The sequence below is a fragment of the Indicator indicator genome, chromosome Z (assembly GCF_027791375.1).
Source record: "Indicator indicator isolate 239-I01 chromosome Z, UM_Iind_1.1, whole genome shotgun sequence".
In the NCBI taxonomy this organism is placed as follows: domain Eukaryota; kingdom Metazoa; phylum Chordata; class Aves; order Piciformes; family Indicatoridae; genus Indicator; species Indicator indicator.
Window position 1 is genome coordinate 72,095,733 of NC_072053.1, and position 14,842 is coordinate 72,110,574.

At 36.5% G+C, this 14,842-nt stretch overlaps 1 protein-coding gene across 6 annotated transcripts in view; it reads right to left on the minus strand.

Moving 5' to 3' along the window:
* Nucleotides 1-14,842, minus strand: part of DMXL1 (Dmx like 1) — an 81,626-nt gene that overhangs the window by 4,186 nt on the left and 62,598 nt on the right. For 3 of the 6 annotated variants that reach the window (XM_054397507.1, XM_054397506.1, XM_054397505.1), the window contains 11 exons: nt 14,588-14,673; nt 12,789-12,990; nt 11,442-11,559; nt 8,303-8,389; nt 7,524-7,645; nt 7,277-7,418; nt 2,465-2,525; nt 1,775-1,902; nt 1,538-1,630; nt 988-1,079; nt 9-61 (listed from right to left, as the gene is read on the minus strand). In XM_054397507.1, the coding sequence (XP_054253482.1) occupies nt 9-61; nt 988-1,079; nt 1,538-1,630; nt 1,775-1,902; nt 2,465-2,525; nt 7,277-7,418; nt 7,524-7,645; nt 8,303-8,389; nt 11,442-11,559; nt 12,789-12,990; nt 14,588-14,673 (1,184 nt within the window). Of the gene's footprint in view, nt 1-8; nt 62-987; nt 1,080-1,537; nt 1,631-1,774; nt 1,903-2,464; nt 2,526-2,778; nt 2,830-7,276; nt 7,419-7,523; nt 7,646-8,302; nt 8,390-10,134; nt 10,198-11,441; nt 11,560-12,788; nt 12,991-14,587; nt 14,674-14,842 lie in introns of all 6 variants that reach the window. The other 3 variants (XM_054397508.1, XM_054397504.1, XM_054397503.1) reach the window with 2 other exon arrangements.

A 14,842-nucleotide genomic window follows, 5' to 3' on the forward strand; every position in this document is an offset into this window, starting at 1 on the left:
TTACTTACCATGGACCAAGCTATTTGTAGGTGAAACCAAAGTATCCCAAAGACAAATATTTCTGTAGGGAAAAAAAAAAAAAGATGTTTTAATTCAACAACAAATATTCTAAAGTATTTTGAACACTTGAAAAATCATCTGAACTTTAAGAAGATTGTTTTAAGTATAAAAATGGCACTATAAACAGACTTCCACTGATTATTTTTGAGCAGACCCCAAATTACATTCACAGTTACACATATGCTGCAAAAACATGCCCTCTACATGATTATTCTATAATTAGCTACTATCATATGGGATTTATATTGAGTTACAATGTTCTGTAGCTGAATTTATTTGAATATTAACTTTTTGCTATTTCTTGATCAAAACTTAAGAAATAAAAGTGCAATGAAGACTGATGCAAAATTCTTTGCATCTCTAACAACAATTTAAGACAGGTTCATGGTAACAGAATAGACATTAGTTTAGTTGGAAAGGGCCTACGAGGATCTTCTAGTACAACTGCCTGACTCCTTCAAGGGTGACCAAAAGTTAAAGCTTGTTATGAAGGGCATTGTCCAAACTCCTCTTCAACGTCGACAGGCTTGGGCCATTGACTGTCTCTCTAGCAAGCCTGTTCCAGTGTTTCCTCTCAGTAAAGATGTGTCTCCTAACACCCAGTCTTAACCTCTCATGATACATCTTTGAACCAGTCCCACATATCCTACCAATGGATATCAGACAGGAGAGATCAACACCTCCCTCTCCACTTCCCCTTCTCATAAAGAACATGAGCAGAGGATTTGTGCTTCTCTGTGGAATCCCCTTTAATAGGCACGTGGAATTTAGCTGCGAGCATTGCCTCTCTCTGCCTTCCACAAAGAAAAAAGAAATAACATGTTGCTTCTAAACTGCTTAAGGAGAATTATCAAAACAGGAGAAAGAAGGGGCAGAGGGAAAAGCATGGCACCACTTCTTTTTTTGCATTACCACAGCAGTTCTTACCTGTTGTCAGAAGACAATCCTGCTGTGGCTATCAAAGATGATGAACTGATGAAAACAAAGTCATTGGCTGTTTTGTTATGGCACTGCCATGTCTGAAAATTTGCAGTTGAAAAATTATTAATTAAAACAGAAATATATTTTGGGTAAGCATGAAATCTTAAACTTCCTCAATAAAGTAAGCTTTTCAAAAACAATTTAAGGAACACAGGATATAAAGGTATATGTATACCTTCTGATGCTCTTAATTTTTCATGGAAATACACTTCCCAGTCCTGCATTATTGACAAGTAATCAGAAGTCAATTACTGCCAAGTCTCAAAGAACTTTAGAAAATATTTCAGATCTAACATTGCATTTTCTACTCTCAACTTAGTAAATATGACTAGGATTTAAGAATTTGTCTGTCACAGGATGGTAGCAATATATTATTAAATCTTGATTAATACTGGTTATGGGCACAATCACTACCTTCTCCTAACTATTCTAGAAGAGGAAGGATATAAGAGAGCATAACACAAGTTTACAGAACTAAATTTAGTTTTCATCTTACCAAATATGGTTTAGGTGAAGTTCCAGTAAGTGGGCAACATTTCCAATTTGTTTGGTATAAACTTATATATCCATCAGCATCAAGAATTCCAAACTGAAGGAAGAAAAAAAGTTTAATTTTTAAAACATCTCAGAGAAATTAACCATAAGTTGGAGAAACAACTTTGGATTTGAAGACTGATGCTTCTGCTCAATTACAATTCCAGAATTGTGAATACAGAAGCATTCTGCCAGTTACCTTATTTCCTTGGTAATTGAATCTCATTCGAGTTACCCTTGAGTTGCCACCAGACCGAAAACATGTGATTTGCTGTGCATGACCCCACTCAAACATTCTTACACTACCATCTTGAGCACCTGTCAGGTCTGCAACAGAAAATATTTACATGACTTTTCACAGGTTTTGTAGCACTTAAGCAGGGAGGTTGCCTGCAAAATTTTAAGCAATTTCACACCAGCTCAAAACATCCTCAGAATAAGTGGCGCCACCATTTGTGCTACAGAACTTTGAATAGTGCAGGATTAGTGGGTATCACAAAAATGTAAACCTGTGCTATCCATACCTTAATGAACTGTACTTTTTATTTAAGAAGTGTATTTATATGGTATGGAAATATGAAGGTATTTACTTAGAGATAATAATTTCTCTTTTTCCTACTATCTTTCATCTAAGTTGCAAAAACCAGAAAAAATATATACAGTACTTTTTTGCTATTAAAAAACCAAACCCTTGTTTCTAAATGCCATTCTATATCTCCCAGTATTACTTTTTGAAAAACTAAAAATATATTCATCAAAACAGAGCTTGTAAGCAACTTTTAAAGCATAGACAGATTACTGTGCTAGTACAAGAATAGCAGCACACTAAGAAAAGGACCAATAAGTAAATGTATAATTAGGTAACTTTTTTTAACTAAACCAAACTTACAATATGGTAATGTCGGATGAGAAGCCATTCTTCTGACATTATTAATAGCCTTCTTCAGCATCTGTACAATATACAAAGTAATATAAAATAATTAACAACACTACTGAAGAAAAAGTTACTGAACTAGAATAATCAGTGATTGCAGAATGTTGTTTTCTATCAAATTTCCTACTGAAAGTAAGTACTGGGTTTTGAAATTTCTTCCAAGATTAGTGCAGATGTTAATACTTTTGCAGCTTTATACATCTAGGTAAACTTTTTGCTTCAGAGATTTACGGGCTCAAATACAAACACTCCTTAGACTGCAGTCTTACCTCTTTTCTTGCCAATTCCTTTCTGATTCCATTAAATTTATTGGAATATTCCTGAATATTGTAAGATAAGCAAGACAGAGGCAGAAGCATGTAAAGAGAGAGGTAAACAAACTTTAACAGAAGTCACAGATAGGAAGGAATATATTTGCAAGTCTAGTTATTTATTGTCATTGATTGAAAATTAATTATTTGTGGCCATCCAGAACAAACAATATGCCTAGCAACTGGTAAATAAAAAAAGGCTTCCAAAGCATTTATTATTTTGCAAATACAAATCCAACAGATTTTCAGTAGCACTTTTATTTCTAAATTTCAAACTTTGCTTTAAGCAAGGTACTTTATCGAGGATGCTGCTGTTCTTAGTTGATTAATTCCTAACGGGGAAGTGTTCCATGTCGGAAGGAGACTAGACACCTTAGGCAGTTGAGATAAAAACCCCATCTAATTAAATCCACAAGTCCAACCCGCAATAGGAAGGCAATTTTTCACCAGGGAAATCCATCTGTACTGTTCTTGCATGTTTCTTGCCTTCTTTTCTACTAACGTCCCTCAAAAATTAAGTTTTCACTCTTGTATCTCCTGTTGGTTCTTCTGAAAAGCATCTGCCTGCTTTGGGGACTTTCTTTCCTCAGAAAGTTGTTGGACTCATTTTGCTTATAACTGAACATTTGAGAGAAAAGAGGGCCTAAGTTTACTTTACTGCTTTACCAGTTTGCTCTGCTCTGGTGAGACCTCACTTGGAGTACTGCGTCCAGGTCTGGAGCCCTCAATATAGGAAGGACACGGACCTGATGGAGCAGGTCCAGAAGAGGACCACAAAAATCATCAGGGGTTGGAGCACCGCAGGCTGAGGGAGATGGGGTTCTTCAGCCTGGAAAACAGAATGCTCTGGGGAAACCTAATAGTGGTCTTCCAGTACCTGAATGGGGCCTACAAGAAGGATGGAGAGGGACTACTTGCTAAGGCCTGTAGTGATAGGATGAGGCCAATGGCTTGGGGGTGGTGGAACACTAGAACAGGTTGCCAGGTGAGGTGGTTGGGGCGCCATCCCTGGAGATATTCAAAGTGAGGCTCAACAGGGCTCTGGGCAATCTGATCTAGTTGAGGATGTCCCTGCTTACTGCAGAGGCAGTTGGACTAGATGACCTTCAGAGGTCTCTTCCCACCCAGGCCATTCCATGATTCTATATCCATGCCAGGTGTTATCTTAATATCTTCATAAGCTTTGTGGTAACATAAACAAAAGTTTGTTGCCAGAGCAATGTCAACACCACAGTTTACCACTCACTACACATTAATAGCAAACTGGCATTTCACAGAATCCATTAGTTTGGAAAAGACCTTTAAGATCATTGAGTTCAAGTGTGACTTTCAACTGCTGTCATTTTGTACAGTATTTTGTCACTGCTGAAACAGTAGATAGCCAATCAAGTATTTTAAGTCTGCTATTCTCCCCTGGCCTCCAATCCTGTCAGGGTGTCACACTGAAGGAGACATGAATTACAAATTTTAACTTGGTTCATATTACTAAATATGATCTGAAGAGTTGAAAAGCAAAGTTTTCCACATTTCAGTTTGCAAACAAAAAGGAAGAAAAAATACTTAGAAGGAAAATAATTTCTTGATAAAATTTCCTGCAGATTGGGTTAATGGAGTTATTACTTGTAATCCTCTTGATTATATTTTGAAAGCATTTTACGTTTTTCAACTCTCAAAGCTTTATTTGTTGAGAAGGCCTTATGCCTCTCAGTTACCCAAGTTTATTTCAAAACACTTTCCTGAAGATAAGAAATAAGATATTCAGACACCCCTTTTTTTCCCTTCCTCCCTCCAGTTACTTTAATGAGGGGCTGTGTTGAATTTTACAGCTACTAACTTTTACCCAGAAATCAAGGGAAATCACCTTCCTTCATTCAACAGATAAGCATACATCATGACCTCCTCTCACCTATTGGAGTGTCCTTTGTAAAAATGAAAGCTTACAGAAACAAGCCTTTGCAATATTAGACTAACATAATCTCTGGTGCAGCATCTGTGATTTAGAAGCCAAGTATCATCATCAAATGCAAATATTTCCATTACCAATTTAGCTCATATTTGACAGTTCTAGTCCTGTTTCCTCTTAACAACAGCTGATGGCTAGAACAGAAAATTGTTTTTTTGGAGAGTTGAGAGTGCTTTGGGCCTAATATACACTAAAGAGTGAAGAACAGAAAAAAATCTTGAAATCCGACCCACCAGTTATTAAACTGGTGAATACTGATGTCAGTTCTACTAGTTTGGAAGACAAGCTGTCATCCGAGTTTCAATGCTGAGAGTATGTGCCACTGACTTCAGAACGCTCTTCGAAAACACACAGTTCTGAAGGATGTGGTGGTAAGCCTCCTTACTTACCTTGTATGAACAGGAAACAGTGAAGAGGAGTAACAGAAAAACCTTAAAGCTAATAAAACATTGTTAACTGCCTGAGTCAAATAGTTTCCCTTGTTGATGAAAGTGAGGCAAAGACAGGGAAGATTGAAAAGCTGGTAATGGTGAACTCTACCAAATGGACTGAAAATTATGGAAAAGCTAAGATGGCAACAAGGATCAAAAACAGTATCTGAAGGAACAAAGTAACAAATACTAGCAACAAAATTATTTTTGCAAAGATGTTTTTCCCCAAGATTTGAGTCCTTCTAGAGTAACACTGTTTCCTCCCAAGAAACCCAGCATGTTCCCTTATTTACTTTGTCCTTCATTCAGTACCTTTGTCTCCCCTCTCTGGTGGGCAGGTGTCATTGTGTGCTGTGGTTGGTTCTATACTCTGTCACAGTCAAACAGTATGTCAAGAAAAATTTAAGTCCAAAAGTGTAACAGCAAATGTATTCAACACAAGCACAGCCATCTATCTTTAGGAAACAAAAGTATTACTACACATAAACCAGAAAGTTACATAAGAATAGCTTACATTAATAGACTCTCTAATTTCTTGGTTGGGAAATACAGAACCACACACAAATTTTATACCTACGTGTGTATGTGTGTATGTGTACACATACACACACATACATATATGTATGTATGTATTTATATGTGTATGTATCTCTCTCAAAGGAGGTAAGGCAAAATTGGCAAAGGCATATTCAGAATACTTGCAGAAGAGACCTGAATGTGAGACCAATTTCAAAACTGGCCACTAGGATCAGTAGTTCCTAAATAGAAGGGACTGGTGTAGGAACTGACATAATACCCACTATCCATGTGGGGATAATATCATTGCTCTTAAAATGCTCTCCATAACTGGTGATTAGGAGTGAATCTTTTCAAACATGAACTACGTAATGAATTAACATATGGTTATTTTCATTCTGTCATCACTTACAGACTCATGCTGAGCTGTTAAATGCTACAAAGTGCAGCCAAGTCACAAGACTTAATGCATTCAGTTATCCAGGAAAACCGAACATGTATGTGGAGACTGGGAAATACAGGTATCTTATATGATCATCTCAGCCCAGTTAAGTGGCCCCAAATAAGCATCTCCTAGCTAACTAATCAGTAGATATGCATTAATAGAGGGGATCTGTTTTGCATCTGAACATAGTAAGTGTGTTAACAGCCAAACTAGAATTATCATTTGATCTGAATTCAATCTGAGCTTTTTGCTCATGGCCCCACTTCACTCCAGACACAGAACCTCTTTCTAAAAGAGCTACCCTTGTGCAGCTGGCACCTCTGTGATACAAAAGGATCAATTTGCTCATATGGACATAGTCACACTTTACTGGGTGTTCTCATTCTAGCATATTTCACAAATGCTGAACAGTGAGACCAATTATCTCCTCTAATACAAGATCTTCAGAAGTGAGATATTTAATAATGCTACTAAGCAGAGTTATGGAGACCTTCTGCAGCACTCCAAAGAAGATATAGCTGACAACAGCTTTGGAGATAAAGTCATACAACAACATGATGAGTAGTTCAAACTATGCATGATACTTGTAGTTGGTCTTACTTCCGCAGTCCTGCCTTCCTCATTTTTGTTATGAAACCAAGAAGCCAAATTTTTCCCAGACTGCAGTACTGTGAAACTCAGAATGAAACTTGAGATTACACTTAAAAAAAGCTACTTCAGTGTTTCACACAAACATTTCTACCCAGTCTTTACAAATGTGTGTTCTGAAAATCTCCTGAACATATGTTTTTAAGATACAGTGGCTTCAAGTAATTAAAGAATCATTTAATCTACAATTTCTTACCCAAACCCTGGTTCTTTGTTTTTAAATTACACATCTTAAGTAAACAAAGCATGTATGGCTTTACTAAAAACTCTGCTTTCTTAGTAGGTGTATCTTAAATTCTCTGCAGTATTTTAGCCTAGTAACCATATTTCTAGCTCATCTTGAAGTCTGTATTTACTTACATGCTAATTGCAAAACATAACCAACAACGCTGAATAGAGAAAAGGAGAGAAACAGATAGAGTATGTAAGGCTAATCTTTGACAAGAGACTTACCACAGATGCACCCCTGCCAGTTTGTGTACTGCCAAGCCAAGGCATATTGATAGGCGTGCCAGGATTACTATGAGTATAAGGAGTAGTTCCTTGAACATTTACCAGATCATCACGAGCATGTACAACTAAGAAATCATCAGCCCTATAAATGAAACAACATTACAAGTTAAGATTCCAAACATTAAATACCATGCTTTGTTACACTGATTCATACACAGTCCAGCTATGATATTGGAAAGAAGTATACCCTTTATTTTCTATTTCCACGTCGTCATCAACCCAGGCATAGATCTGTGTAGCTAAAATTGACGAAACATCTAACTCTTGAATATCATGACCCGATGCTATGGCAATGCAGTTCCGATTCGCCTGGGAAAAAGTAACACACACAAAGGAATACTAAAAAAGGTGCTTTCTTGAGTTTTCTCTGGTTATAGTACAGGTGTTCACAGAAACATATACTTCTTCAGTTTCCAAGACCCAAGCATTTATGTCTACAAATCTATATACATCAACTGACTAAGGCTGCATTTCTCTTTTCAAAGTTTATTTGCATCTAAGATAGAGTACACACTATTTGTATTTTATCACACTCTCAAGTAGCTCTAGTTTCTCCTTGCTTTCCTTGAAGGATAAGCAACAGTAAGTATACTACAGTGTTTGCAGCCAGGCTCCTCTCCTCTACCTTTCAAGGCTTAGATGATTATACAAGAGAAGCAAAGATGACTTCTTGGTTGTCTTTGACAGAGAAGGAAAAACACTCCCACACACAAGCTTCAAGAAACAGTAGAGGCCACCTCTCCATTCCCTCAATCCATTACACAACATAAACCCAAGACAATTTGTAGCATAACTGTATAATTACAAATAAAAATTATGAACTACTTTAAAGAAGGGAGCATTAAGAGTTCAAGCTGTAGCATGATGGCTGGCAAAGGATACCGCATCCATTCACAATGGGACTACCATCTATTTATCAGGTGGGACTACAACACCATGAGATTATCCTACTTCCTTTATACTTACCTTATTGACTGCAAAAGCAGTAATGATGTCAGACTCTTTATGGATTATTCTTGCCTTGCCTCCTGGGTATCCCAGATCTGTTTCTACCTGTATTTAAAAAGTAAAGCATAGTTAAATGCAGGCTTCTATACAACACTGCTTTTTGCTGGAAGTACAGAGACCAACGTTGGATCATAAGAAATTTTGTCTATTTTTATCTCAGTTTTAGTTCTACCAAAATTTGACACATATAACCTGTAATAATGATAATAGGCCTGATCTGTCTAATAATCTAGCTTCCCCCTGCCATGTGGAGATTATCACAGCAACACAGAAAGTGTAATTTGTCACAGAAGTCACAGTACTGTTTTCATTCTCAAGTTTCTCAGGGACGCTGAAAACCAGTGAGGACACATGAACACTTAGGGGTGTTGATAATAATAAAATTGAATCTTTCTGGTTTGCTCTTTAAAAAAATTTACTGTGTTTCCATGCTCTCGGCATCACTTTTCCCCACTGAAACTGATGAAACAGTTCAAAAGAAGGTGCAAACAGATACTGAACAGGAAAATAAAACTCAACTTTGTCATCATATTTATACGCCATCCTCCATGACTAAATAAACCTGGAATCCTGCACATTCCAGTACTACAAAAATTTACTATAATTTCTTTTCCTCCCCTTGATATTGTATGTGAATCTTGTCTACATTTTTGCATTTTAGAAATGTATTCAGGTATATGTCAGCACATAACAAAATTCCAAAATCTGCCAGCACTACAGTGCTGCAGTTCAAAATTAAAGAGCTCAGAACTGAACGTATTAAAGGATATATTACAGATTCTGGTTTGGTCTTACCAAACAAATGCTGACATAAAAATTCAAACCTGAACTACAAATGTAATTTTTTTTTATTTTATTAAAAACAAACAAACAAACAAACAAACAAACATTCCAGAACTGCCATTTCCCAGCCTTGCCCCTTCAACTTCTTAATTCCCTGGTCTTCTAAAGATACAAATACAGATATTTTAGCTGAAAAACAGTAAGATGGTGTTGCCAAAGAACTGCAGGTTTTTTCCAAAATCTGAAATAAGTCAGTAGCTATTATACAAAGTAGACTATAGTTTTTACAATCAAAACAAAAAAATGATGATATGGAGATCTTATGTATAAAAAACTGCATAAAACTGCATGGTTTTACCCCAGTCAGTTCAAATAACCTACTTGGTAATACTGTTTTATCACATTACTAACAATGCAGCCCAAAAACATGACAAGTTGTTCTGTCCTCTCACTAGTTTTGTTAAAAAAAACAAAAACAAAACAAAACAAAAGCTGAAGAACATAGCATTTATTTGCATTTCTAGCCATAGTATTACTTTTTTTTTTAGTCTCACATCAATCTTTTTTGAAAGTTGCTATAAAGTTAGGTGGTTGTCATTTATATAGTTGTTGTACAGGTTCACTTATCACCATCTTTAAACCAAAGGTTCAGTGAAAATTTTTGGTAGCAAACTAGCATCATGCTAACAAGCTGTTTCTAACTTCAGTTAACCACCTTCACTTACAGGCATCTATTCTACCTATCTCTCACTGGTGAAAAGTTCTGTATGTACTAGGTCCCCATAGTACTACTGAATTTTTGTCAGTTGGGCAAATCTCTAACTCAGTTCTTCACTTGGCACAGCTCTATAACAAGACTAGTTTAACTTGCTCTCTCACAAAACTGGACTTTAAAGTTTATTTGACATGTCAGAAAAAAAAGAAATCAGGGAGATCAGCACTGTTTCAAAAAGAGAGAATTTCATGATGACGTAAGTCTAATTAATTTGAGCATCACTACTGTGTACCTTATCGATGATGTGCGGCTCCCCCACAGAATTTTTCATGGTTTCATTGTGCTCTTCTAATGACTTCACCACAAAAAAAAAAACAACCACAGAACAAAGAGTATAAATAAGACATAACAGGCAAAGTATCAAGGAAATCCTTAACTCCTTGTTGTTTACCCCAACACAGAACAACTGAAAGACAACATGTTTGCGCACACACAAGTATTTTAAGTAGTAATACTAATTATCAAATTTTAAACTCTACGTTCAGTATGGAAGACATACTGTTCTGTACTGTTAACAGCATCTTGCTCCTCCCAAACGTTAAATCTTTTAGAAAATAAACATTTCCACTGACATTTTATAAGTCACAAGAGGACGCAAAGTAAAGCCAACACACCTATGCTGTGTAAGGCTGTCAGTGATTCTACCTGGAAACATATAACACAACGCTATTTAAAATAGTCCAAAATAGCTTTCAATACAGCCTATCAACACAGCTCTATTAACATAACACATGGTCAAAAACGGTGCAACTTCAAAATACATGACAAGAAGAATAATTTCCTTTTAACTGCACTCTGTATTAAACACAACTAGGCACAAATATCCAAACAAACTAATTTTCTAGTTGTAACAGGACAAATATTAGCTCATACAGAGCTCTTTATTGCCATGGCTTTACTAGTTGTGAATACTCTTTCTCCAACATGTTTAATTTGTTTGAATGGCACACTTCTGCTACTCCATAGTTTTACACTAAGCAATTATTCCAAATTACTGAGAGTAGGGGTGAGAAAGAAAAGAAGTAACTGAACTGGAGGAAAAAAAAAAAAACCAAAGCTCCATTACAGTACCACAACTTCAAAATATTTACACGAATTTGGAACCTAGAATCCAGCTAGACACTGAGACAGAATATTAACAGCGGTATGACTGTTTTTCATATTAAAATGGAATCATAACATGATAGAAACCAGTGGATGAACCCAGAATGATTATGCTAGGGGCAAACTCAAACTTTCAGAACTCTGACCAACTAGGATGCTGGTTTTAATCTTCAAAATTTTTAAGTTTGATATTCTTTTGAGGCAGTTTTTATACTAATCTCAACAAAGAGGCTGACTGTAGCTAGTTGTCAGCCTGCACTAAGATGGCAATTATTTTTGTTCTTAATGGAACCATGGACAAAGATTTTTTAATATGAAATACTGTAGATTTGGAATTATTGTGTATTATTGACTCATGCTCTAGAAAGTAAACAAGCCAGCCAAAGAAGTAAAAGTTCACAGACTGATCTGCAACATTGTATGCAACATACCAACCTCATTTAGGCATCGTTTCTTGGTAAAAATATTTCTGATAAAGGTTTCCTGGACTTCATCCTGTTTAACCAAGTACTGCCAGAGCCTCTTCACAGATAGCGCAACATGACTGTTAGATCTACAGACCAAAGTTAAAATAAGTATTTTCATCATGCTCATACTTAGAAGAGACTGCATCATCTCATATTCTACTCAAATTATAGTCAGAAGAAATGCTGAAGCAAAACTACATCTCCTTAAACACTGGACAAGATTTATCAAGAAGCATTCTGGTACCATCTTTCTGGCAAATGCACATGTGAGAGGAAGTGCAAAAGAAGGAAGGAAAGGACCATGTAGCACCTTCACTTCCTGTCTTGGGATAAGTGAGAAAAATCTCTTCAGAAGATTACACAACAATAAGGTCAGCAAACAGTATGTACTAGTCCAGTTCATTCTTTACAGCACGGATAATTCCTGTTTATTGCTAATGGGTACTTCTATCACATGGGCAATGAATGACTGACACTTCCTGCTAGGACCACATCACTTGTGTAACATCTCTGGAACAACCATGACTTCTCAAGAAAAAGAAGAATTGTATCATCAGGTGATACCTCAAGTGTTTATGCTTATGCCTGCAAAGTCTATGCTCAAGCAAAACTTGTAAATACAAAGCTGCTGAAGGCAGGCCAAAACCCATCAAACTCTGCCTAACTTTAAATCACAAGTTAAACTGCAGATACAAGTTAAACTGTTGCTTTTTAATAAATTCACACTCCTAAAACTAAGTGCAACAATCATGAGGTATTGTGCAACAAAAATGCAGGCTTTCTGGTGATTCTGCAATCACAGGAGGTAGTAAGACTAAAAGGCGAGAAATCTATTTTGAAAGTGACAATTAAAAAAAAACCAGCACACTTTTCTGGCTAAACACAAAATTATGTTAAGTCACAAATATGCAAATATCATGAACATTAAGTATTTCTTCCCTGATTTTAGGAAAAGATACTGATAAGAATGTATTATTATTATTGCCTCTAAAGGTGGGGTAAGTCTTTAGTTCACTGCCACTCATCCTTAATTACCTATCAGAGAAAAAAGGTTACTATTTTATTGTCCACCATAGTTTTTTCTCCAGAAGTATGTAACATCACTATAGTGAGCTTAGAAATTTAAAAATTAGAACCTTTTGATTGTTCTTCCTGATCTTTCTTTGGACCAGAGGTGCATGAATTCTGGTTTGTACCCACAATTTCACAACAGATTAGAACAAATCTAGAAACTGGCATTATGTAGTTAAAGTTATGGTCTATCACATGCACTAACAATATAATGCTTGATGTATAGCCAGAAATTAAGACTCACCTGAATGGAGTGTTTGTAGGCTCAAGTAAAGTTTTATGGCGAAGCAATGCAGGACCAGCAGCTAGGACATCTTCAGAGGTATGAACTGAAATATAATGCTGAGGTGGCCCCTCATATAGATCAAGACGTTGGAGAAGAACTTGTTCCCAGCACTGTAGTGTTTTCAAGACTGCATGGCATATTGGGGAGCTAACTGGAAGCTCTATAAAGACAAGTAAACAATAAAACCCTCTTCCTTCTCCATTATAATCTCAATGAAAATAATTCCACATGTGAAGGCTGAAGCGTATTTCAAATATCTCCAAAAGTGAGCTTTATTCAAACCACAACTTGATAATTGCAAGTAGCACAATCTTTTTAATCCTTTTATATCGTTGCTAATTATAGAAAAGGTCTTCTCCAATTCTAAGAAGAATTAATTATTGTGGAAGAGATCCTCCTAGAAACTATGCCAAGGCATAGAGATGACAGGCAGATGATGAGAGAAAGCCAAAATGGCTTCAAAAAGGGCATGCCTCAGTAATCTAGTGGCATTATATGATACACTAACTGCGCTGGTAGGCAAGGGAAGAGCAACTGATATCTATTTTTGACTCCTGTAAGATCTTTGACAGAGTTCCACTCAACAGCCTTACCTCTGCGTTGGAGTGATATGGATTTAAAGGATGGACTATTCTATGGATAAGAAATTTGCCAAATGACTGCATCCAAAGAGTTGTAGTCAATAGTTCAATGTCTACATGGAGATAAGTAACAAGTACACACCGTCCAGGGGTACATACAGTCCAGGGTCTTTGATAATGACATAGGGCAGTGGCAGTGAGGGCACAGTCAGCAAGTTTGCAGATGACAACAACCTGAGTGGTGCAGCTGATTTGGTAAAGAGATGAGATGTCATTCAGAAGAATTTGGACATGCTTGAGGAGGGGACTGATGCAAACTGGTGTACAAAAAATTGAACACGAAATGTTAGTATGTGCTTGCAGCCCAGAAGGCAAATCACATCCTGAGCTGCATGAAAAGAGGGATGGCCAGCAGGATGAGGGGAGTGACAGTCCCACTCTTGTGAGACACAAAGAGCAGGTACAGGGAAGGGTCACAAGAAATTATCAGAGGGCTGCAATCCATGGAACCTCCTATCAAGACAGTCTGAGAAAGCCTGGAGAACAGGACCTCTTGGAAGACATAACTGTAGCCTTTTGATATTTAAAGTGGACTTACAAGAAAGATGGAGGAAGTCTTTATTGAGAGTAATGGTTTTGAACTAAAAGAAAGCAGATTTAGATTAGATATAAGGAAGAAACTGTTTACAATGAGGATAGTGAGCACTGGAAAAGATTGCCAGAGTAATTGAGGATGTCCCATCCTGAGAAATATTCAAGGTCAGGTTGGATGAGGCTTTGAGCAACAGAATCACACTAGCAAAGGATGTCCCTGCCCATGACATGGAGGGGTTTAGACTTGATCATCTTGGAAGAGATCTTCCAACGCTTATTATTCCATGTTTCTATGACACAAGGAGTAGGAATGATGTAATTTGAATTATAAAAACTAAGGTTTGCAATGAGACAGATATCGTAAATGTTCAGACTTCTGCTGACTACTGAGCACTCCTCACCCACTCATCCTGCTATTTTATAAATATACTTGTACAATAAACAGTATCAGAATAATTATTTTCTAATTGTGGAAAAATTAAGAACTTTTGAACTAAAAATAAAGCTACTATATATTTTATTTAATACATTACTGATTTTAAATGTGGTTAAGTATGAAAAGATAACTCTGCTGCTTATTACCTGAAAGATCATGTCCAGCCAAAGGGTAGAAAATCTTCAAATTGTGAAGTACCAGCTGAACCATTGCCAATCTCATCAGTGACCAACTAACAAGAAAGCACTCGTAAGTCATTTACTAATATCAAAATAATTTTTTTTTAACTTATTCACAATTAGGATTTAAACTCGAGTTTTAAATCCTCATTATAAACTGCTGAAAACTACAAATAGTGTTTTAGAATATTTTAAATACTTTGTATTCAAGAATCACAATAC